Here is a 25,176-nt window from a genome sequence, read left to right as displayed (position 1 = left end):
CGCCAGATAAACAAAGAATAAGGGCCTGGCGAGCCGATCTGACTACAATCTTCAAAAATAGGGGTTTTAAATATATGCGCCATATTTTAAGCAATTTTGGACGCGCGCATACTATATGCAATCAAGATAGTCCAACATGGGGGGCGCTAGAGGGCGCACTTGCAATATGGCCGCACATATGTGAGGCTCTTGCTGCCTGGAATAAAGAGCCTTCGTTTATCCTGACTAGGTGTCATCTGCGCCGCCAGGGACCGTGGGATTTGATTGGGGAGGACCTCGTGCACCGTCGACTTAAGTTTGGTGCAAATCCACCGCAGCTGTCCAGAGCTGCGGGAGTTTGACGATCCGCCCGTGAGGCGGCCTGGGACCGTCTGGAACTGCTGACCGGATCGCCGTGCTACTGTGGGCCGCGGCGCACCACGAGGTGTGTGGGCCCCTCTGTGCCTGCTCCTGCGGAGCTGCTGGGCGCCCTTCTGCGCCGGCCGCCTGGACTCATCCCCATGCTGTACGGCGGCTGACGGACCAGCTAGACACCTGCTGGACACCCCCTGCGGCATCATTGGGATCGGGCTGCCTTGTGCTGTGGAAGCCGGTCCCTACGTCTCCCCCTTGCCGCCGGCGGACCCGGGGGTCGTGGAAGTTGAGGCCGGTGTATGATTCAGGTGAGGCGGGGTGGTTTTACTGCCCGCTCGTGCCCCTGATTGCGCTGGCCATAAATAAAGCGTCCTCTCCTACTGCTCACCTGCTTTCTGGGTAATCGGCTCCTCTATTGCACGCTCCTCCGTGCTGCCAATCGTACTTGGACTCGGCTATGGTCCCCACCTGATATGCTGTAACGTCAGTGGTGCATTGGATTGAGGTGCGGAGCCAGTGCTTGTGGAAAGCTCACACTTGTTCCGTGTACCGCCGTCTCAGGGGGCCTCTAATGAACGCGAGCGACCTGATCTGGACATCCCCTACCGGCATTAATACAGACTGTGGGCTGTTGCTATGTGGTGGTACTGCAAGTCGCTGTCAAGTTAGGAATACCCACTGTCTGAACCACTGCTGTCTGTCATGTGTCTCCCACGCTGCATTGAGTTGGCTGTTGCCTCTTGGTGAAAGGACTGCGACAGCTCTGAAGTATTGCTTGCTGGAATTGGGGGTGGCTCCCAGGGCTGTGCTACTGCCTTACCTACTCATATTTTTTCCCTTTTGCTGCTCCGGCCACTGCATGTGCCCTAAGGGTCTAAGTCATGCTGTGGTGGACCGATTTTGCTGCCTCCTCCTGTTGAGCAATCCGCGGGGAGTGCGCGGTGCGCAGCTAAAGGGGGCGCTCTGGCCCTGGATGGTGTGGAGGCTGTGACCACTTTTGGATTACCGCGTTGCATTAGCCCTTGTGTTGGATTGCTCGCGATTGCTGGCCATGGGTAAGCCTGACAACAGACAACCGAAGTTGTCTTTCGACTCTCTGGCGGCCAAGAGAAGTTCCCGGGGCACGCAGGATGCGGGGGGCTCCCGCTCTCCCTCTAAAGCTCCGGACACTACTCCACATCCTGCAGCCCCGGACTTTCAGCAAATGTTGCAGGAAATGCGACAGGGGTTCGCCACCATTGTGGATAAAGTTGATAAGCTCTCATCACGGATGGATGCAGTGGTGCAACAACTGGACGTTCACGAGGAGCGGATCACTGCCGTGGAGCAGCGCGTTTCTGACCACGACGATACGGCGGCTACCCACACCACACAACTGGCGCGCATGGATAATGTCCTCCGGGTTATTGCTGCGAAGAATGAGGAGTTGGAGGCCAGAAGTAGGCGCAATAACATACGCGTGATTGGCGTGCCGGAGACGACCAATGTGGGTAAGATGGAAACCTATGTTGAGAAGATACTGCTCGGCGCAATTGGTACGGAAGCCTTCTCTAAGCAGTTTATTGTGGAGAGGGCGCATCGATCCCTTGGCCCGCGCCCGGCCACTGGCACTCGGCCGCGGCCGATAATTGCTCGCCTCCTTAATTATCGTGATCGAGACACGGCCTTAAGAGCGGCCCGCACCGCCCGTACACTCACTTATGACGGAGTCAACTTTACTATTTTTCCGGACTTCACGCCAGTGGTACAAGAACAGAGGCGTAAGTTTCTGGATGTGAAAAAGAAACTCAGAGACCTTCAGGTGGACTATGCCCTATTGTACCCCGCCAAATTACGAGTGACACATCAGGCGAAACAACATTTTTTTACCAATCCTCAGCAGGCAGAGGACTTCGTGAAGCGGCTTAAGAGGGAGCGCGCTGCTGACCGACGCGGTGGAGATGATGGACAGGAGGGACTCCACTCCGCCAATGAGGATGAGTGATATTGTGTTATAACTGGTTGTGAATAAGGTTGTATGCACATGGGGCCTCCTGGGAGATGACTTATCATCCTCTCGCCCTCTGGTTTGATTCCTCCTCTCAGTGAAACTCTATATTCTGCTTGAGATCACTGGCAGAGCGCCAGACTATGGTGGTCATATACTCCAGGCACCCCCCCCCTACCTGGGCCGTGCCTACTTGAACTATGCGGGTCAATGGTGAGGTGTGGGGGGTGGTTATGTGCGCCTCTAGATGGCACCCTGAAGGGTATTCCCCATTGACTTTGCTTTTTCTGAAGCTACTGTTGTGTTTGGGAATGGTTGTAGTGGGAGGGGGGAGGGAATGGGGTCCTGGCAAGTTGGGGTTGCTTAGGTGGGTGGTGGGTAGGAATGACTGTACTCCTGTGCGTTGGATTCATGGGGTCGTTATCATGCCCTTTGCTGCAGATCTTCCTGCTGTGCTTGGGGCTATGTATCTGGCCCGTGGGACTGGACTTACCATTGTGCCTTCAGGCCCCATTTGGAGGACTGCGCTGTGGCATGGTCCTCTGCTTCTTACGCAGATCCGACTCTTATCACCAGAATGTATGGGGTTTTTGTTGGTTGACTACTGGGAACTGTGATGTTGGTATTCGCGTGGGCTGCTGTATGTTCCTTGCACTAGTTCTGGGCTTGGCCCTATGTTTTGTACTAGTATGGGATTGTGTAGCACGAGGGTGGGGATACTGGGCTGGGGGTGGGGGGTTGTTGAGATGTGTTAGTGGCACGGATCGGTTACGGGTTGGACGGCATGATGTGTGCTCTTTATACTGTCATTTGCCTGGTGGGTGGCTTTGGTGTGCGGGTGGCTCAGTGTTGATGGTCGTCTGTATGGAGAATGGCTGATGGCACGTTGGATACCTTAACGATCCTGTCCTGGAATGTTCGGGGCCTTAATGATGCAAGAAAGTGTAGGAATGTGCTGGCATATCTGGATAGGCATCGGGTGCAGATTGCCTTCTTTCAAGAGACGTATTTGCGACCGAAGATTGAGTCTAAGTTTGCTGCTCGCTGGGCCTCCACTCGAAAATTTTCATCATACTCATCCTATGCTCGTGGGACAGCTGTTTTGATTAAGAAAACGCTTACTTTTCAGGAACTGGGGGTGCGGCTAGACTCTGAAGGGCGCTATGTGATAGTTTGGGGTAGGCTGGGGTCGGACACTGTTGTACTTATAAATTGTTATGCACCGAACACTGATTCCCCTGAATTTTTTCTCACCCTTTGGGGTCATGTTGCTGCCATTGACGCCACACACATAATCTGGGGTGGGGATTTTAACATTGCACTGCGGCCGGGGGCGGACCGCTCTGATGGGAGCAGCCAATATAACACACGGGCGAGGGACGTTCTACGGGGCGTCCTAGATGAGGCTGGATTGGTGGATAGCTGGAGGTTTACGCATCCTGATGGCAGGGAGGGTACTCACTTCACCGCGCATGCGCACACCTGGGCACGCTTGGATTATTGTTTCGTGTCACGAGGGCTTAGCATGGGCTTACACGGGGCACAACATCTCCCCAGGACTTATTCCGATCACTGTCCGGTTAGGGTAGTTGTGGCCATGCCGGGTCTTAACAGACCGCGACCACCCTGGAGGTTATTTCCCTCGGCCCTGCTAGATCCCATCTTCAAGACGGAACTAGGAGATGAGATAGCGGCTTTTTTTCCACGGAATAAGGGGACGGTGGATAGTGTGGAAATGATCTGGGAGGCTTTTAAGGTAACAGTTCGTGGGATTGCGATGGCCGGGAGTTGTGGGGTGCTTAAAACTATTGTCAACTCCATAACGGCACTGGAGGCAGACCTTAAAGATTTGGAAGACAGGATGACTACTGACGCGGACCCCGAACTTCGACATGCGTTTAGGGGGAAATTATCGGAATTTGAAGAGGAAGCTGCTCGGGAGGTCAAGTATAGAGGGAAACATTGGACAGCTAGGAAGTACTGTGAGGGTGATAGACCTGGTAAGGTGCTTGCTACGATCACGAGACACCCACGTTTTAGCACTGGGGTATTGGAGCTAGTGCTGAGGGATGGCACCCGCTGCAGGGATGCGTTGGGGATCCAGAGGGCTTTCATGCATCACTGCGAGCAATTATATACATCACAACAGCCGGGGGAGGTCCGTTATGGTGGGTTTCTCGATGATCTTGCTTTGTGTTGGCTCTCTGATGGTCATAGAGCGTTTTTGGGAGGCCCACTGGAAGTGGAAGAAATACGTGATGCCATAATGTCACTCAGTAATGGGAAGGCGACGGGGCTGGATGGCCTCCCCGCTGAGTTCTATAAATGTTACGTTGATATTATGGCCCCGGTTCTTAAGGAGGTTTTTGAGGAGTCGCTGGAGGTGGGCATCCTGCCCGGGTCGATGAGAGAAGTGGCCATTACGTCCCTATTGAAACTTGGCAAGGACCCCTTAGACACAGACTCGTATCGTCCCCTGTCGCTACTTAATTGCGATGCAAAAATATTGGCGAAGGTACTAGCGGGGCGATTGTCCCTACTTATGCCTACTGTAGTGCTTCCAGACCAATCAGGCTTCGTGCCCGGTCGTGCTACGTCTCATAATCTTCGCACGCTGTTCTCTTTACTTCCAACTATTGCTCCCGAACTCCCTGTTGCTGCGGTTTTCCTAGATGCCACTAAAGCATTTGATTCGGTTGAATGGAATTATCTGATCGACGTTTTGTGTAGAATGGGTTTTCCCAAAATGTAATTGCATGGGTGAAACTCCTGTACACCCAACCCGTGGCCAGAGTAGTGGTGAATGGTGTTCTTTCCCCTCACTTGCCTATCACGAGAGGCACAAGGCAGGGCTGTCCCCTTTCTCTGTTGTTATTTGCCATCGCCATTGAACCGCTGGCGTGCCGCATCCGGCAACTCCATAAACATAGTGCGTTTAACTGTTTCCAGCGCCAGATTGGGGTGTCACTATATGCAGACGATGTTACATTATATGTGAAGGATCCACGGGTGAAGCTTAATCCGATCCTACGGGAGTTTATTGCCTTCGGTGGTATTTCCGGTGTTCATATCAATTGGAAGAAGTCGCAATTCTTTCCGCTGACTCCGGCTGTCCAGAGGTTCCAACTAGATTATCCGCTAGAGTGGTGCGATACAGACCTGCGTTACCTGGGCATAATGATTTCTTTGGACAAGGAGGAGACTCTCAGGCTCAATTATGGGGTTGCTATCACTAAATTGGCTGATAATATTACGCGGTGGATGTCTTTGCCACTTTCTATGGCTGGTAGGGCTTCCTTGGTGAAAATGGTTGTGCTTCCATGCTTCCTTTATTTGTTTCAGAATATTCCCTACTACCCTGGGGCCTATTTTTTTAAACGCCTACGTTCGGAGCTGCTTAGACTGTTTTGGGGGGGCAAACAGCCGAGAGTGAAATGGTCCACCTTGACACTGCCCTACGAAAAGGGAGGGTTTGATGTCCCGGACTTTGAGATCTACTATCTTAGCGCCCAGGCGCAGTATGCCTATCATTGGATGCGTCCCCCCCCTTTATGCCGCAGATAGCAACAGAAGAATGGATAGTGCATCCCCTTCCACTGGAGGGCATGGTATTGGGAAGATCGCGTGATGTGGATACACGGTCCACCACGGTGCATTGCACTATGGATGCGTGGTCTCGCATTACGACCACTCTGGGGCTTGAGCAGCTTTATTCCCCGGCATTGCCTCTTGCATACCATCCGAAATTATCCCTGCTACAGGAGACTGGGTTTCGGACTATGTGCAAACGCCTCGGGGTATTCACGTGGGGCGACATCTTTATGGAGGGCACTCTTCGTACGAAGGATCAATTCTTCCGTGGAGAGCCACCCTCCCCCCTGGAGGTCTTCTACTGTGTGCGGCTTCGGCAAGGTCTACGTACTATACTCCCACAGTTTCCGACTGAGCCTGGGGTTGCCTTACCACTGCATGCACTGTTGGTGTCTGAAGGTAGACATCTGGTCTCCAAATTATACACCACCTTTAGGAAGCAGCGCGATACTCTACCTAGTCATGCGAGGGAACAGTGGGCTCTTGAGCTGGGCGTCGATATCAGTGATGAACAATGGGCATATTGCTGTGGTGTTACTGCTAATATTTCTTCGAGTTGTAAATTGAAGATGATACATTATAAATTTGTGCAGAGGTTTTACTATACCCCGGTTAGGAAATACAGGTTCCGCCTGGCGGATGATGATAAATGTGCCCTCTGTCAGGCGGAGGGGGCTGGTTTTCTGCATGTGGCCTGGGAATGCGATGCGATTCAGTCCTATTGGCTCCAAGTCCATGAGGCACTAGGCGCTATGACTGAAATGGCTGTGCCATTTGATCCATTGGTTATGCTGTTGGGGTACGCAAAAGACATACCTCTTACCTATCGCAGGTTTACGGATGTGGCCATGCTACTGGCCAAGCGCCGGATAGCCTGTAGGTAGGGTAGGGGCAGAGCTCCGAAATTCAAGGAATGGCTGGATGACTTGATGTATTGTCAGGACCAATATAATATCTACGCTGACCTGATGCCTGTCCGGTGCAGACCCAAAGACTTCTGGAGCCCACTGCAAATTTACCTGTTAACCAGGTCAGTCCACAGTGAGGGCTCTGATGTTGCTGGTCGTGAGGACCTACCGTAGGGGGTTTCATCCCTGCTGCCATTACAGCCCTAGTCTTTCAGGTTAACATTATTGATCTGTGTGCTGAATGCTCATGTAGGTGGGGATGGGCATGTCGTGATCAGTACCCGACGTGGCAGAAGCGGCGCTATACACCGCTATCCAACTTGGTATGATTTGCCCATGTGTGCGTTTGACAACTATTATCGGCTGAGGATTGTTGTTGCGTCTCGCTGACCTGCTTTCTGCCATGTTTTTGTGTGGGGCCTCGTGGGGTGTGTGGGTCTCCATTTCTGGGGTGACATGCTCCTACTGTACATTACCGCCTCGGATTTCCTGCTGACCTATGCCTCCATTTACGATATGTATTATGTGATCTGGGTTTACTCGCATTCCAAGTGCATTACTGGCTTTATTGTGTATCTGACACTGTGTATGAGTCTCTTGTGATCAATCTATGTATGTGCCACTGAATGGTTTCTCGTTCCTAATAAAGGTTTAAAAAAAAAGATAGTCCAACATTTGGACAGAATATCTCTCAAAACGTTTTATCAAAGCCATACAAATCATCAATTCTGCCGGAGTCGTGGAAAAGCGCTATAATATCACCTATTTATAAAAGCGGGGATTGGTCTTAAAGTAGTAACTATCGTCTCATTACCTTACAAGATATAGTGGCCAAACGTTTTGCCGGAACGCTCTTGACAGAACTGACGGAATGGGTAACCACAAACCATAAAATCCCTCCAAACCAATCAGGTTTTATGCAAGGGCTGGTAACAGTGACAAATATTCTAGTCCTTTCTATTTTAATTGATTAATATACAATAATGAATCAACCACTGTATCTATGCTTTGTGCGTTTTTAAATCCGCTCTCAATTATGTGCATCAGCAGACTCTTTGGAGGAAGCTGGACAAACAGGGAATACCAACACGCCTCCTAAAAGCAATTCAATCACTGAATATACACCCTTGGATTAGAGTCCGAATAGGTGATGGTTAGACCCTTTCGAAGGAAATCCCTACATCTCAGGGTTTAAAACAAGGATGTGTTCTCGCACCATATCTGTTTAACTTGTTTTTAGCAAATTTGACATACTGCTTGGATAAAGAAAATGCTCATCTCCCCAAACTAGCGGGGGAAAATATGTTGGAATTTATTAGATGCCAATGGTGTTATACTATTAAGTCAAACTAGGATAGGATTACGATTTATAAACGCAGTTGCAAACTATTCACTGTAAATGGTATGGAAATAAATGAGGTCACGACTAAGATAATGAAAGTAAACAACAGGAAACTGAAAATGTATAAATATAAATGGTATATGCAGAAGCAGAATCTGGAACAAATATAGACATATAAATACTTTTGTGTGCTCTTTGATGAAAACACCACGTTTCTGCAGCAAAAAAAGTATATTGAAAGGAGAAGGAACACCTCAATCATGGCATTTCAAACATTGCAAAAGTCCCTGAATGGATCCAGATACCTTCATCTTCTAAAGGTAATAAATGGAAAACTACTGCCAACTATTACAAATGTTAGTGAATGGCAGTGCAGCTTTAAATAATGCAATTTCTAAAATATTTAAGCTCCTTTTTTGCTGCTGAGCAATGCGTCCACAACCCAAGTCAGGTTAGAATTTGGGGTATCTAACCAGCTGATTGCAAGAAAGGATCAGTATATAAAAGTGTGGAAGAGAACAAAATCAAACAGATCAAACCCAATGTGTTGATGGCTTTTCCAAGAATTGCAAGCCAATCTAAAACAACTAAGTCCCAAAATTACTTGGAAATACCGTGGACTTTAAAACAAACTTTTCTTTTCACTGTAGCTCGTTTTGGCCTTCTTCCAATGTTATCGCATGCAGTGCCATGGCAATGTACAACAAAATCTATGCACTGTCCACTATTCAAAAAGGGAGAGGAAAATATTATTCACGTTATTTGCATATGTCCAGACTTGATGGAAGAAAGAAGGAGGCTACAACCGAATACATTTATTAACCTTGGATTTTGAACTTGTAGTCAAGCGCTCATAAGATGTTTTAATTCAACAGATATAGATTTGAATGTTGCTTTTGTTAAAGTCATTCTATTGGCAAAAAATAAATTAGTTTCTGATGAATAGTCTGACGTAAACATAGAAGAAGGAACCTGGGAAAAATGACTCTTGTGTTTATAATAGTAGAAATAGGAAATAATGCCTGTGTTAGGTTGTTTTTATATATGTGGGAATAGTAGGAAACACCGAAGAAGAATCGTAATGTTGTAAAACAAATATTAAGTTATTTTTTCCTAGTATATAAATTTTTTAGAGTGCTGAAATTTTAAATGCGTATATTGTATTATTTTAAATAATCAAACCAAGTATTCATTCATACTCTGCATGAGTATTGCGACATTTCATTGGTTAACTAAAACCTAAATAAAGTTAGGGTGTGCATTAATGCCTGTTTTGATTTGTGCTTTGTGTCTCAAAGACGTGAAGGTTGTTGAAGGACATGTATGTCGGTTGCTTCTAAGCATACATACATATACACACTTTATTCACTATGGGTCCACTGATCTCTTGTTCGATTAAACAATTGGCCCCACTAGACCTGCCAAAGAAAAGAAGACCTTGTGCCTCGTTGGGCTCCATAATAAGCTTCTTCCGTTGAGAACCAGTAAGGCTTAAGTGGGGAACAGGCCTGTGTTACCTATCCGGGTGCACAACAACTGCCTCCTCTCAAGCACCAATGCCTACATACAAACGTCTGTCTTTTGACAAGTGGGGAAAAGCCCCACGTGTGTAGACTCTTCGAAATGCTGATCTTCAGCGGCTCTTGTTACATATATATATATCATATGCCCTTGACAGCTCCTTTACTGTCCTTGGAGATTTTAATTTTCATTTTGATAACCTAGATGACAAGGATACTGCCATGTTCCTTGGGGATATGACTATGTTTGGTCTATCCCTAATGGTTAAATCTCCCACGCATGATAGGGGCCATACTTTGGATGGCATATTTTCCAACTCCAATGACCTCTCTATAACCCAAATCTTTCCGGTCACTTGGTCAGATCATTATGTCATCATGGCATCACTCAACCCGTATCTATCAGCTGTCCCCGTGAAACCTATCAATACTGATCAAACTTTTAAGGCATGGAACGATATAGATAGCCTTAATTTTAAAACATCTTTAGTAGCCTCCAGGCCCTCCCTGTCACAGGACCCTAATACAGCTACCTCTCAATTTTATGATTGGATTGATACAGCTGCATCCTCGCTGGTTCCCACTAAGCAAATATCCCGGAACAGATCTACTCCCTCAGCTCCCTGGTACTCAGCTGCCTTAAGACAACAGAAACAACGATGTAGACAAAACGAAAGGCTCTGGCGGAAAGATTATGCCGAAGATGCCAAAATCAAGTATAAGATAACGGTGGCTAAATACAAACAAATGATTGACGAAGCCAAGAAATCTTTTTTTAGTCAAAAAATTGAAACCGCAAAAAATTCACATAAAATCTTGTATGAGACTGCAAAACAACTAGCCGGTCAATCTCCTAACTTGACTCCACCTCCTTCGCAACTTCTTTGTGACACATTGGCCAAATTTTTCTTTAGTAAAGTTAATGACATATATGTTGCATTTGCCACCAAAACTAAAAACTCTTCCGAAAGTACTCTTAAAACACAGGCCGGTCCAATGCTCACTCAATTTGTTGAAATTTCGGAAGCTCAGGCAAGGGACATAATTAACACAATTAGATCAGGTTCAGCACTTGACCCCTGTCCTGTTAAAGTTCTAATGCCAGTCTTAGAGGAAATCACTCCGGCCATAACCGCCATATGCAACGCCATGTTTAAAACAGGCGTCTACCCCAACAGTTTAAAAAGAACCATCATAAAACCTCTGCTAAAGAAATCAAATTTGGACAAGGCTGAACCCAAAAGCTACCGACCTATAGCCAACCTACCAGTCCTGGCCAAAATAGCTGAAAAAGCTATGAATAAACAACTATCAGCGTTTCTAGAACAACACCAGCTACTTGACGAAACTCAGTTTGGGTTCCGCCAATGTCATGGGACTGAGACCGCTCTAATTAAAGCAGCTGATGACATCAGACTCATCCGTGACACTGGGGGTACAGCGGTTCTGATATTACTTGATCTGTCTGCAGCCTTCGACACGGTCGACCATACCACCTTGATTGACCGTGTCGATGGCCTGGGGGTACAAGGGATGGCCAGTAAACTTTTGGCCTCCTTTTTAGCTGACAGAACTCAGGTGGTCACTACAGGACCATTTCAATCGTCCACTATGTCACTGCCATGTGGAGTACCTCAAGGCTCATCCCTAAGCCCGACACTTTTTAACATCTATGTGTCGGGCTTAGCCAATGTCATTCGGGCTTATGGGATGAGCCTCACGTCCTATGCTGATGATACCCAGCTGGTTCTAGCCATTAAGAACAATGGCCATAAAGTGGCAGGTGACCTTAGGGCTGGTATGACGGCAATAGGAAATTGGATGGCCTCCAATTGTTTAAAGTTAAATTCAGATAAAACAGAGGTAGTTATCTTTGGACAATTAACACCAGAATGGTCATCTAATTGGTGGCCTTCCTCTTTAGGCCCCCCTCCTGAGCCTGTTAGCAAAGTAAGGAATCTGGGAGTCATCTTCGATGACCGACTCACGTTCCATCCACATGCCAACCAGATTACCTCCTCAGCTTTTTATAAGCTGAAGCTAATTAAAAAAATCCTCCCTTTCCTCCCTGATAAAGCCGGAAAAACTCTTGTTACATCCCTTGTGCTGTCCACCTTGGACTACTGCAACGCTCTGTTTCTCAGTGCACAGGAAGGAGTCTTGAATAAACTACAATCCATACAAAACTCTGCAGCGAGGCTTTTGGGAAATATCCCTAAACATCACTCTGCCTCGAAGACCATCAAAGAGCTGCATTGGTTATCCATCAGAAACAGGATAAAATTCAAGACCCTGTGTATTGTGTATAAGGCGTTGCACAACCAAGGACCAGCACATCTTGTCCGGAATCTGACCCCTTATCGTCCGCTCAGAACACTACGGTCATCTTGCTCAGGAGATCTTGTTATACCCCGGACAAAAACGGTCTCATGGGGCGACAGAAGATTCCTGGTCTCAGCCCCCAAGTTATGGAACACTTTGCCACCAACGATTAAAGCCAGTTCATCTTTATGGTCCTTTCGGAAACAACTGAAGACCTGGCTCTTTAGTCAATAAATTATTCATTCTTCAGGGTAAACACTCAGACACTTAGCGCCGAGACGCCCTTGGGCCATTGTATGCGCTCTACAAATATCATAAATAAATAAATAAATAAATAAATCATATAGCAATCCATTTTACCTTGCATGTCACCAGCAAGTAGGTCAGAGTTAATAGTTTGATGCATATTTGCACTTCAGTACCTTGACTCCATAGTATGGAACAATGCCAAATTTTAACAATACTTCATAAAGGGATTTCCATTAAAAATCTCGCCTCTACGCAGGGAAACAAGATGGCCGCATAAGCTCCCGGCTCCGCCGACCTCTGCCAGCAGCTCGTATATCCTGCAATCTATCCTGCTTTTACACCTGACTCCCGTGTACGTGAGGAGTTACTGACTCTGGAGGTTCAATCCCGAACTTTTTAACTTATCGGGTGACGAAGATACGCCGTGTTTAATTCTCGGCCTAGGGGCCTCGATTTCCAACCCACCCAGGCTGGAGTTGAACAACATCGGCTGTGGATTTTTGGCTTCGTCCGGTCTCTTGAACGGAGACACACTTTACTCGTTTCCAATGGCGATTTAATATCCTGTCTACACCGCAGACGCCGCTGCGTGGTTCCTTGGTTGCTGCGGTCCTGTATCCGATGCCCGGAGACATTGTAAGCCTCCCGGGGGTGACGGACCGGAGCCCTGACTAGCGGCGAAGGTGTAGAAATCATGAGGTGAGGGCGCCCATTGTTGTTGTCTGCTCCAGTTGTGCCTGCTACCCCGGTGTAGTCGACCTCCGGGGTTCATATCCTGCTCTGTCGCTTCGTGAGAGGAGATGGAGGGGATAGAAGGCACACCATCGCTGCATGCCTTAATGGCGGCCACTGGGGCGCTCCATTCACAGATCATCGTCCAAAGCCAGGCACTGTTTGCAACAGTGGACAATATCTGCCGGAGACCGGACGGCGACCTTTCGTCATTATTTCAGCCAGCTGTACTACCCATGGAACATTGTGGGCTCAACTTCGAGGACCCTGTGCGGAAGCCGGATTCCGTGTGCGCTGCTGATCCCTACAGGATGGTTCGCACCCCCGTGTACATTGTTAGCTTCCCCTGCTTGAGCCACAACCCACTGAACATCGATGTGGACAGTCTTGAGTGCCTCAACAGGATCACCAGTGATTACCGCAGAGCTTCATTATGCTTTCACGCTTTTCCTCACTTGCTTTGTGGATGCCGTGCACTTTTATCCTTTTTTCAACTCGCTCGTACTGACTTGAACTTTTATGAACGCTCTGCTGCTTTCACTGTTGTGGTCTGGACTATAAGTGTTCTGGTTAATAATCATACCGGCCAGGGTTAATTTGTGTCCTTTTTTGGGGTTGGCATAATAATTTACCTCGATGCTGGGATTGTGACCTGTAATGTACGAGAGTCGGGTGGTGTGTATCATACTTCCCCGGATTGATTTTATATTTCGCTGCATTCTATTTTGACCGTGTTTCGGGGTGGTTACATCTGGTGGGGGATAAAGGAGTCCGGGAGTGTGTTTTTATTTCTCCTCCTCCGCTTTTCTTTTCTTTTAGGGATGTTTCTGGGCGACAGGCACGTTGCTAGTGGGTTGGGCCGTAGCCATTGCAGGGGTGCAGGGTGGGGGAGGGGGTGTTATTTTGCCTTTGTTATGTTCTAGGGCCCCTTCTTTCTCTTTCTCTCTTTTTAGGGTATTCCTATGGGCGACAGGCACGCTGCTAGTGGGGTAGGCCGTAGCCATTGCAGGGGTGCAGGGTGGAGGGTGCGGGGGGGGGTTTGTTATTTTGCCTTTGTTTTTTTCTATGGCCCCTTTCTTCTTCTTGCAGTGTCCGGTAGCATTACTTTCTGTTTCATCCTGGAGTATACAGGTGGGTGGGGTCTGAGGGTGGGCGGCTACGACGAGAGATCGGTTGTTTTGTTCTTTACCCTCCTTGAGCTCGCTAGCGCTTGCGTCTTTACTGTCTCTTTAAGTTGGTCCGCGACTGTCTTCCTACACCTACCTATCTTTATTATATCTTCGACTGTGTGGCACCGGATATCCTGTATCTTCTTCTTTATCATGTCTTTGGGGGGGGGAGGAGTGGAGTTAAATTCAAAACGAAAACCTTATGAATAACATGCGCTCTGCACTGTGTTTAATGCAACGTATATCCTGTACCGCTGCCAGACCTCAGGGTTGCTGGCTGAAGAGCTGTGTTATTGAGCTTCTTATATATATCTCCTGAATGTGGTGTCCGGCCCCTGTAGTTGTAGGTCTACTCCTGTAATTTTTGTGAATGATATAATAAAGGTTTTAAAAAATAAAAAAAATCACGCCTCTAACACATATTTACATTTGAGAGATACAAAAACAGAGGTGGGCTGTGGACCTTAACAAATTGCTTCACCCACACTGTTATACTACCGAGTCAGTCAATATGAAAAGTATGTTTAATACCGTGTGCACTACCCTATATGCACCATCTGCCCAAAAGCATGCTCCCTACTCATAGGAAAATCATTAAGACATTATAGCCAGAAGTGCAACACGTACAAAAAAGTTCAAGTTGAATCGTGTAAACTAATTTGTAACCAGCTATTCAGAACTTTAAAAGACAGCAGCAAATGTATTTATTGCTTAGAACATACCAAAAAAAGTCTAACAGCAAAAATCTCACAAAGCATTCAAGGCCTATCACAGTCTTTGCTGCTCTTAAGAGTTGGGAGTATCTTTCTGGTTATCGTTAGTGTTTACGGACAACATGATCCCTTTCACCACAATCCTTTGCCCTGTAGAAGTCCACTGTTTGTTGGACGAAACGCTTTGGCTGGCCTTATCAGCATTTTAAAAGAAGTATCAATAAATGAATAATATAATGGAATTCATGAGAATCCGTTCTGACTAATTCTCTAAATTTTTGTGATTATCTTGAACTTTTTTTGTATGTGGTGCACCTCTGGCTATAATGTCTGTACCTATTTAAAACTGGAAACGATATTGAATGGCAAAAGGGATTATGTTGTCCGTAAACACTAATGATAACCACAAAGATACTCCATCTCTTAAGAGCAGCAAAGAATGTGATAGACCTTGAATACTTTGTGAGATTTTTGCTGTTAGACTTTTTTGGTACGTTCTAAGCAATGAATACATTTGCTGCTGTCTTTGCAAGGTGCTGAAGAGGTGTGTTACAAATTGGTCTACACAATTCAACTGCCTAATTTTACACTGTGCTTTTCCCTTCGGTTTATATATGAGAGACCTGCCCTCCAAATCAGCAACACTGTCACGTGATCAAATGCCATGTATGGGAGATATGAAGTAAAATGCCTGACATCCCACCTCAGAGGTTCTAGTCTTATAATCAGTATGTACTAGTAAAAATTATAAAGTTTCAACTGCTTCATAAATGCTCAAATGCTTTGTTAAAGAGGGCAAGGAAGGCAAATTCGGCACTATCGTGTTACTACTAGCAGTTTCTTTTCTCTGGAGTAGTACAGTATCCAATTATTGCTATTGGCATGAAATGTGTATTGACTTAAGGGTATACTAGAAAACAGGAATACCTTTCCCTTCTGTACATTTTAAAGTTTCATTTTGCAGGTCCTCCTCAGTGTCATGCTTAGAAATATTATTGCATAATTGTAGCCACAGGTCCAATGTGTTCAGTAAGTAACATTTTCTTTTCATCTACAGGGCACCGAGATCACACATGAAAGATGGCCAGAGAAGAGCATTGGGTAGAGAGACTATTTTCTCCGCAGTTTACTGTGGAGGACTTTTTTGAGCCACCTGGTGAAGAAGATACCAAGACCTTTCAGAAACGATCTAAAGAAAGAGCAAAGAAAGTAGAGAGAATTTACAAGTTAGCTACAAAAAAGATTCACGAAGAAGAAAAGCGAAAAAGAAAGGAGTACATTTCCAAAATGATTGTTAATGAGTGTGAACCAAAATTACATGAAAAAGACCCAGACAGCAAAACTATGACTACAGTAACTAAAAGCACCTCCCTCTATTCAGGGGATTCTAATTTTGGTAGCGGCACAGAGGATTATGAAGATATATGTATCTGGAAATCAAAAGATTTGGCCACTCTTCGGCAAGAAATGAGAAAGAAGCACCATGAATCTAAAACTCAAAACATTCAGCTAGTAAATCTGAATTCCGAAATAGTAGTACTGAAAAATAAACTTAAGAAGACAGAGGAAGCCTATGAAAATGTACAACGAGCGATTACTCTGTCGAAACGAAAATCCCAGTGCTATGCCCTCCATGTGCAGCAATTGGAAAAGGATAATTTAAAAAAAGATCTTGAACTTCAAGCTGTAAAGGAAGAACTGAGAGAAAAATCCAAAATTGTTAGTGATTTAAGTAGGGACCTTCATAAGGCAAAACTTGAGATTCAGAGCTTGGTTCTACAAAACAAAGATCTCCAAAAACAAAGTATTCAGTTAAAACAGCAACACGAGATTCAAAAAGTGGCATTCATAGAAAAAGAGAAATTGCAGTACAGTTTGCATTTAAAAAAATTACACCAGGAAATGCAAACCATCAGGGAGGAAATGAATTGTGAGAAACTCCTGCATGCTCGAAATCTTAGCGCATTAGAACTACTGAGAAAACATTTTTCATCACTCCCTAGTTCTAAAGCACCTAATACTTTTAAAGTACATTTTTTGCAAGAGTAAAATAAAGCAAAACACCTATTTTTCTGTATATAGTTAACCATGCCTATGTAATAAACAAACTACTTGAAAACATGATGTAAATATACTTGTCAGGACCCCTTTCAGAGGACCACAGAGCAAGCAGGGCCGTGCCTCCGGGGCCCAACCATGGGGTTGAGGACTTTCTATGGATCCTAACCAACTGGGTCAAGTACTCCTTCAGCATTTGAGTCTCGATGGGAGACGAGGACGAGCAGTCCAAGGTTCCCTCTGGGGGGGAGGTGGATACAGATTATTGGGCAACGGCTCGCAACTCCAAGCGCGCAGCAGCAATAAATCAATGCCCAGCCAAATGAAATACTCCTTTTATAAAAAGAGAAATATTTTATTTTTAACTCTACTCAATCAAAGGAAGAATAGGATATTCATAAACAAAAACACGTTTCCCCTTGAGGTCGAAGCTCTAGTGTTTAAAAGGCAGTTCCGTATCTCACTCGTTCCTTGCAGTGCTATTGGGGTTATTTTTCTATTCACTGATGGCCACATCCAGGGAACGCTCAGCTAGCTGTTCATTTCGCAAGTCAAGTCTCTTAAAGTCAAGCCAAAAGTCTTTTAGCAGCACAGTGCTTCTAGCAGAGAGTCCAAGTGTAGGCCCAAAACAAGTCTTACCCGGACCGGCAGGAGTAAATTGTGAGGATTGTTGGCGTGCACCCCGTCCACAGGCACTCACAGCAGCTCCAGCCCTGATCAGGTGAGTCGGCTGCACGTGGATTCAGCAGCTGCACTCTCCATCACAGTTGTGCTTCAGCAGATTTCCTGCATTCTTTGGAGTAAGTTTCTGGGCTCCTGAAAGGGATTAGTTGATTGCGATGCTCCTGTCCTTGATCCCTAGCTGGGTTGGTCATGGTCTCATGGTCCTCACTCATTCTCTGGGTCGCATCAATGACAGTCCTCGTTGCTCCCCGTGACCTTGTCGGTTACTACTGCTCGCAGTTTACAGGCTCCTACCCTATCAACATAGTAAGAGTACTCCTGGCAGCTCCTATTGGCATATGGGGTTCCTGCAAGTCAAGTCAAGTCATAACATTTATATAGCGCACTACATACCCAGAGGGTTTCAAGGCGCTTAGGAAGGGGAGGTGGATTATTTGTCAAATATCCACGTTTTAAGCTGCTTTCTGAACGCAAGGTGATTCTGGGTGAGGCGAAGGTAAGCGGGGAGTGAGTTCCATGTTTTGGCAGCCAGGTATGAGAAGGATCTGCCTCCCATGGTGATCTTGTTGATGCGAGGTACAGTGGCGAAGGCTTGGCTGGAAGAGCGAAGTTGGCGGGAGGGGGTGTAGAAGGAAAGTCGAGAGTTGAGGCAATCTGGTCCGATGTCGTAGAGTGATTTGTGTGCGTGGGTAAGCAGTCGGAAAGTGATCCTCTTATTGACGGGTAGCCAGTGGAGGTCTTTAAGGTGACCAGAGATGTGTTCGTTGCGTGGGATGTCTAATATGAGCCTGGCTGAGGCGTTTTGGATTCGTTGTAGTTTCTTCTGGAGTTTAGCGGTGGTACCTGCGTAGAGGGTGTTTCCGTAGTCCAGTCGGCTCGTGACTAGAGCGTGGGTGACTGTTTTCCTTGTTTCGGAGGGGATCCAACGAAATGTTTTTCTGAGCATGCGAAGAATGTTAAAGCAGGAAGAGGATACGGCGCTGACTTGTCTGTTCATTGAGAGTGAAGAATACAGGATGACGCCAAGGTTCCGTGCGTGGTCTGTCGGGATGGGTGCATTTCCGAGGGCTTCCGGCCACCAGGAGTCATCCCATGCAGAGGGGGATTTACCTAAGATGAGGACTTCTGTTTTGTCTGAGTTCAGTTTCAGACGGCTTTGTTTCATCCATTCGGCGACTTCTTTCATTCCTTCGTGTAGGTTAGTTTTAGCGGTGCTGGGGTCCTTGGTGAGAGATAGGATCAGTTGAGTGTCATCCGCGTAAGAGATGATGTTGAGGTTGTGTTGGCGGGCGATGGCCGCGAGGGGGCTCATGTATACGTTGAAGAGGGTGGGACTGAGTGAGGATCCTTGTGGTACGCCGCAGATGATTTCAGAGGCCTCGGACTTGAATGGTGGGAGGCGGACTCTCTGGGTTCTTCCGGTGAGGAACGAGGTGATCCATTCCAGTGCTTTTCCTTGGATTCCGATGTTTCTGAGGCGTTGTAAAAGGGTGCTGTGGCAGACTGTGTCGAAGGCTGCAGAGAGGTCGAGGAGGATGAGGGCGACTGTGTCTCCATTGTCCAGTAGAGTTCGAATGTCGTCTGTTGCTGCGATGAGGGCGGTCTCAGTGCTGTGTTTGGCTCGGAAGCCAGATTGTGAGGGGTCGAGTGATTTGTTGGCTTCGAGGAAGGCGGCGAGCTGGTTGTTGACAGCTTTCTCGATGACTTTGGCCGGGAATGGGAGAAGCGAGATGGGGCGGTAGTTTTTGAGTTCGGTGGGGTCTGCTGTTGGTTTTTTCAGAAGGGCGGTGAGTTCGGCGTGTTTCCAATCTTCTGGGAAGGTAGCGGAGTTGAAGGAGCAGTTGATGACGTCTCGGAGGTGCGGAGCTATGACGGAGTCTGCTTTGTTGAAGATGTGGTGGGGGCATGGGTCTGTGGGGGATCCAGAGTAGATGGAATTCATCAGGCGGATGGTGTCCTCAGTGGAGATTGGGTTCCAGGCGTTAAGGGTGTTAACGGGGGGAAGATGGTCAGCTGATGGTAGGGTGGGTTGGCTTCCGGGTTGGTTGTCAAAGCTGTTGTGGATGTCAGCAATCTTGTTGTGGAAAAAAGAGGCTAGGGAATCGCAGAGGGTTTGAGAGGGGGTGATGTCGTTGGAGTTGGCCGAGGGGTTGGAAAATTCCTTGACGATGTTGAAAAGTTCCTTGCTGTTGTGGGCGTTGTTGACAAGTCGATCTTTGAATGCTGTTTTCTTGGCTTTTCGGATCAGTTGGTGGTGAGTACGGATGGCGCTTTTGAAGGCGTCCTTGTTGTTGGTGGATGGGTCTTTTTTCCAGGCCTTTTCAAGGGAGCGGCACAGTTTCTTGGATTTCTTGAGGTCGTCGTTGAACCATGAGGCCTTCTTGATGCCAAGTTTGTGTTGACGTTTTTTCAGTGGTGCTAAGGTGTCGGCGGTGTTGGATAACCAAAGGGTGAGGTTGGAGGCGGCTTCGTTGGCGTTAGAAAAGAGGGCTGGGGAGGTTTGAAGGAGTGATGTGGAGATCTGCTCTGTGGTGATTTTGTTCCAGTTTCTTTGTAGAGTTGGTTGGAGGTGGATGATGGGTTTCGGCTTGTTGTAGGTGAAGTGAACGCAGCTGTGGTCAGTCCAGAGGAGATCTGTAGTGTGGCTGAAGGAGACATGGTTGCTGGAGGTGAAGATGGGGTCGAGAGTGTGACCTGCGATGTGGGTGGGGGAAGTGACCAGTTGTTTAAGTCCGAGGTTGGCGAGGTTGTCTAAGAGGGTGGCGGTGTTGCGGTCGTTGATCTTTTCAAGGTGGAAGTTGAGGTCTCCCAGAAGGATGTAGTCTTTGGAGGGGAGCGCGTGTGGGGTGATGAAGTTCGTGATGTCTTCACTGAATTTTGCGCGTGGTCCTGGTGGTCTGTAGAGGAGGGTGCCTCTGAGTGTGGTCTTGGGGTCGATGTGGATTTGGAAGTGAAGGTGTTCGGAGTTGGCGAGGTTGGCATCAGAGCTGGTTGAGATGCGGATTGTTTTCTTATGGACGATAGCGATTCCACCTCCTGTATGGTCGGTGCGGTCCTTGCGTGTGATCTTATAGTCATCAGGGATAGCGATGGCGATGTCAGGGGCGGAGGAAGCGTTCATCCATGTTTCCGTTAGGAATGCGACGTCGGGAGAGATGGTGTCTAGTAGGTTCCAAAGGTCAATGGCGTGCCTGTGGACCGAGCGGGTGTTGAGAAGGATGCATTCTAGGTGGTTGGGGTCGGGAATCTGTGGTGTGGTCGTAGCGGAGATGTTGTCGGTGCCGCTAAATTTGCAGGAGAAGCAGGAGAACGGTCCATGGGTGCGTCCAGGAGCGGCTTGGACGCAGTTGGGGGCGCGACCGGGGTTAAGGGCTAGGAGGGTGGTGGCATCGCAGGTAATGCGGGAGGGCATTTGACCCTTACTCCACAGCAATCTTTACCATGGTGGCTCCTCCTGTTGCGCAAGCTTTGGCCCTTGCCCTCAGCTCTCTTCACAGCAGCCTATCCACTGGCATACGGGGGTCGGCTACTCTGTTCTGCAGACAGATAACAACCCGAATAGTGCAGCACCTGTCTTCTCAGACCTTGCACCGGGAATCCACTTGACAGGGCTCCCAACTGGACCTTGCTCCCTCCAATGCTCTGCTCTCCTTTCCTCTTCCTCATAGGGAACACTGGTCTTGGAAAGCAAACAGGTGCTTGTGCTCCAGACTCCAGGGCAGGTGGTCTTGGTTTCCCTGGGTGATGTCCCCTCACACCGCAGGGATACTAGCTGGCCCAGTCTAGGTCACAGACACTGGCTGCACTAATTAGATCCTTTGATTCTAGTTGACGTCTTATGCAGATGACACACAAATAATTATGTACCTATGTCCTGGACAAGAGGCAGAGAAAGGGAAAAAGTTCCACGACTGCATGAAAGCAGTCAGGCTGTGGATGACAATGAATTGCTTGAAGTTGAACTCAAGCAAGACAGAGGTTCTCATATTTGGTAGCAATGCCAATTTTTGGGCACCGGATTGGTGGCGAGAAGAACTAGGGACGCTCCCGCAGCCAACCAGGAAAGCAAAAACCTAGGAGTCTTAATTGACAATAAACTGGCATTCGAAAGACCAAGTGAATGTGGTTACCTCGACTAGCTTCCATCTTAGGATGATACGGAAAATGATGGCGTTCTTGCTGGCAGACAGCCACAAGGTAGTAATAACATCCCTAATATTATCACGCGTCAACTACTGCAACAGTTTATATCTAAACATCCAAAAGAAACTTCTTAACAGGCTTGAACTTGTGCAGAACACAGCAGCAAGACTCCTGACTGGAACACCTAAATTTGGCTCAATAAAAAAAAGATTAAAACCGCTGCATTGGCTCCCTATCAAACAGCAGATTCAATTCAAATCCTTGTGTACAGTTTTCAAGGCCCTCCATGGAAGAGGCCCGGAACACCTAAAACAATGCTTTAAACTGTACGCTCCTAGGAGAGCACTAAGAACGACAAGAGCAAGATTGGTGGTAGTACCCTCCTTTAAAAAGGCAAAATGGGAGGGAAGAAGTTTCACTACTTGCGCCTCTAGGGCCTGTAATGAGCTTCCTTTCCACCTTAGGAGCACCACAGAACTGCTAACTTTTAGAAAGGGACTTAAAACCTAGCTTTTTACCTCCTAGGTTATTTAACACCCTGACAACCGTAAGGCAGTACGCAGCGCCAGGAGACACCTCTGGGTAACCGTTGCACTTAAGAAATATAAATAACATAACATAACAAGTCTTGCAAAGCTTCTCTAACTCACAAAGCTCGTTAGGTGATTGGCAGATTACACTTTTTGGTGTCTCAAACTTACCTTATAGTCCATTTTCTGGTGATTTAGGGCCCGGGTCTTTGAAGTTTTTATATTTGGGTTCTGCTCCTTTTAAAGTGCATACTCCTCTACTCTCTTTTCCTCTTGAAAAGACACAGTCTGTCACATCAGGAGAGACTCCAAAGCTAATAGCCCCACAGCACAGGCAATGACTAGAGTGACTAGAGTTCCCACCTGGAGGTCAGCCACAATGATATATGCATCAAAAAGTTAATCTTGGGCTCCCAGTCATACTCTTTGATTCCCTTATCAACCCCATCACCTTCCTGAGATGTGTCCTGGCCCCTTCCTTGTGACCTCTCACTGAATCAAAGAGCACCCATTGAAGTGTACAGGAGGAGCCTCACTCTCCCTTCCCCAGTGTGCCCCACCCAGCTCACTGGAATACAGCAATACACAAATCTGTCTGAGGGGGGATTCCTTCCTCTACCTTTTAGTGTCTTCACCATGCAGGCCTGGGTCTCCAGTGCAATGTTCCATTACAGGCACACTTGCACTCAATGCATGTACACAGCACACACACTGTCCAGCACTGTTACCTTCATGTATTTTGCTACTTGCAGGCACATATGCACTGAGCACACACATTCATCATGTGCATGCTGCACAACACTATAGCCTTCATGGACTGTACGCCTCGCAGGTTCAATAACACCCAGTAAATGCGCCCACTGCACAGCACTACATCCTTCATTTACTGTACTTCTCACAGATACACTTACACTCAGTACATTGGCAGCACTGCCCTATCCCTGTATTGTACCCGTCGCAGGCACACGTAAATCCAGCACAGAGTCACCACTCCTGCCCTGCAGAGCACTTCATATCCAACCATTAAGCACTCAGCAGTGGAACGTTAAAAAGGGAGTTAGCCTGTGGGGTTGACAGGTTAAGAAGGATCTGTTCACTCATACGGATCACTAATTGGTATGCTACTACCAGAGCACTCGTGCTGCTCAACAGTACAGGCAGTAGCCTTCCTCCAGGGATTAGGGTAACAAGTCAAGTCAAATATATCTTTATTACGGCCAACATGGCCCAGAAAGTACATTTTGCAGCAGACAGTTAAAAGACTGATTTGAAGATATGGTGTAATGGCTGGATTTTCTGAGTAGGTGGGATCAGCCCCCAGGGGCCCCTCCAACCCAGCCAGAACGTACTCACCTTCCCTCCTCAGGACCACCTATCCAGGCACCTGGTACCTACCTGAGGATGGGGAACTCGCAATATACAAGCTCATATTATTAAAAACACCACTAAATCTATAGGGATACTAAGAATACTCACTGATTACTAGGGATATCCATACCCTACACCACACTTATTTACATCAGTTGGTCTCGCGGCCACCCTGACCCAGACCGTTCTACCCTAGGGCAGATATGACACACAATCCGGTGCGTCTACACACGGGCCTGCAGAACCCAATGCTCCCTTTTCCAAATTGTTTGCAATCCTGCAAAACTACACACTAGTTCGACTACCTAGGGCTCTCATTTACTCAAGCCACAATCCAGTGGGTATCCACACTGATCTCATACTCAGTGCTCTCATTAACGCCGCATATCAACGACGACCACATTCCTATGAACACCTATACATATATATATATATATATATATTGGGAAGTCTCTTCACTAAGGGTCTGCTACTACAATAATATTATGGGATGGTGTACTAACTTCGTCCCTTGGTTGCAAGTCTCCTCTCTCCCTCACTATTACTTACCTGATCAGGGGTAGCATCTGTTCAAACAGTAATACCTACCAGGAGTGATTACCCTCACTGTATGGGGATAAAGATATACACACAATGTGACTGAGTTATTTCTTGATTTAAGCGCTCCTACCCCCTTTTTGATCCATCAGTGGCTCAACAGCAACTGGCTTGAAGCCAGGATAACTTTATCATAAAAGAACTCATGCACACTAATTCACTAATTAATGGGGTCATTTATTTAATCAATAATAAAACATACATATACAGAACTATGGGGGGGTCTCTATAACTAGCAGTAACTTTTACACACCGCTGAAAGAGAAGGATTAAACATAACAGGAACACTCCGCTGAAAGGGAAAAGATTAGACATAAAGTGTAAGTGTAACTAATTCAGACTACCTCACCTATTAGAAGGAAGATTTCTCTCTCTGCCTCTGGTGGGATTAGGGCTCTCTCTCTGCCTCTGGTGGGATTAGGGCTCTCTCTGTCTCTCCCTCCTTCACCACATCACCACGCCTCTGGTTCAGTTGCTCCAGCTGACAGCCTTCTTTGATGCTCTCTGCACTGCTTTCTCTCTCCTCATCTTCAGCAATCGTCTGCCTTCTTTCTCCATTCAAGAACTGCACTCTATTTTGCAGCTCCAGCAGACATCCTCTCTCTCTCTGCAAGCTGTTCTGAGCTCCAAGCTGTTCTGAGCTCCCAGCAGTTCTGTGCTCCAAGCTGTTCTGAGCACCACGCTGAACTGCACACCACGCTGGACTGACCTCCAAACTGAACTGAACTGAACTGAACACTCCTCCTCTCCTGTAGCTCACTAATATGGAAGCTTGTCCTTTCATGGAAAGCTACGGCCAGTAACCTGCCGCCCACCAAATTCTTGTACCTCCCCGTACCAAGGACACGTTCCCAGCTGGCCAGCCTGAAGTTGTGTCTTCGGAGTGGAGAAAAATACATTCCTTCGATA

At 47.1% G+C, this 25,176-nt stretch overlaps 1 protein-coding gene across 1 annotated transcript in view; it reads left to right on the top strand.

Annotated features, from left to right (window-relative positions):
• The window catches only part of CCDC160 (coiled-coil domain containing 160), a 266,996-nt gene extending 249,975 nt beyond the window's left edge, over window positions 1-17,021 (top strand). Inside the window, exon 3 of the mRNA XM_086918696.1 lies at window positions 15,945-17,021. Coding sequence (XP_086774822.1) covers window positions 15,968-16,936 — 969 coding nt within the window. The 5' untranslated portion in view covers window positions 15,945-15,967 and the 3' untranslated portion in view covers window positions 16,937-17,021. The remainder of the gene's footprint in view (window positions 1-15,944) is intronic.
• The last annotated feature ends 8,155 nt before the right edge of the window (window positions 17,022-25,176 follow it).

Source organism: Lissotriton vulgaris, chromosome 4_1, assembly GCF_964263255.1.
Source record: "Lissotriton vulgaris chromosome 4_1, aLisVul1.2, whole genome shotgun sequence".
Taxonomy (NCBI): Eukaryota; Metazoa; Chordata; class Amphibia; order Caudata; family Salamandridae; genus Lissotriton; species Lissotriton vulgaris.
Note: the sequence above shows the minus strand (reverse complement) of the source record. Positions and strands in the feature narration are given on the sequence as shown.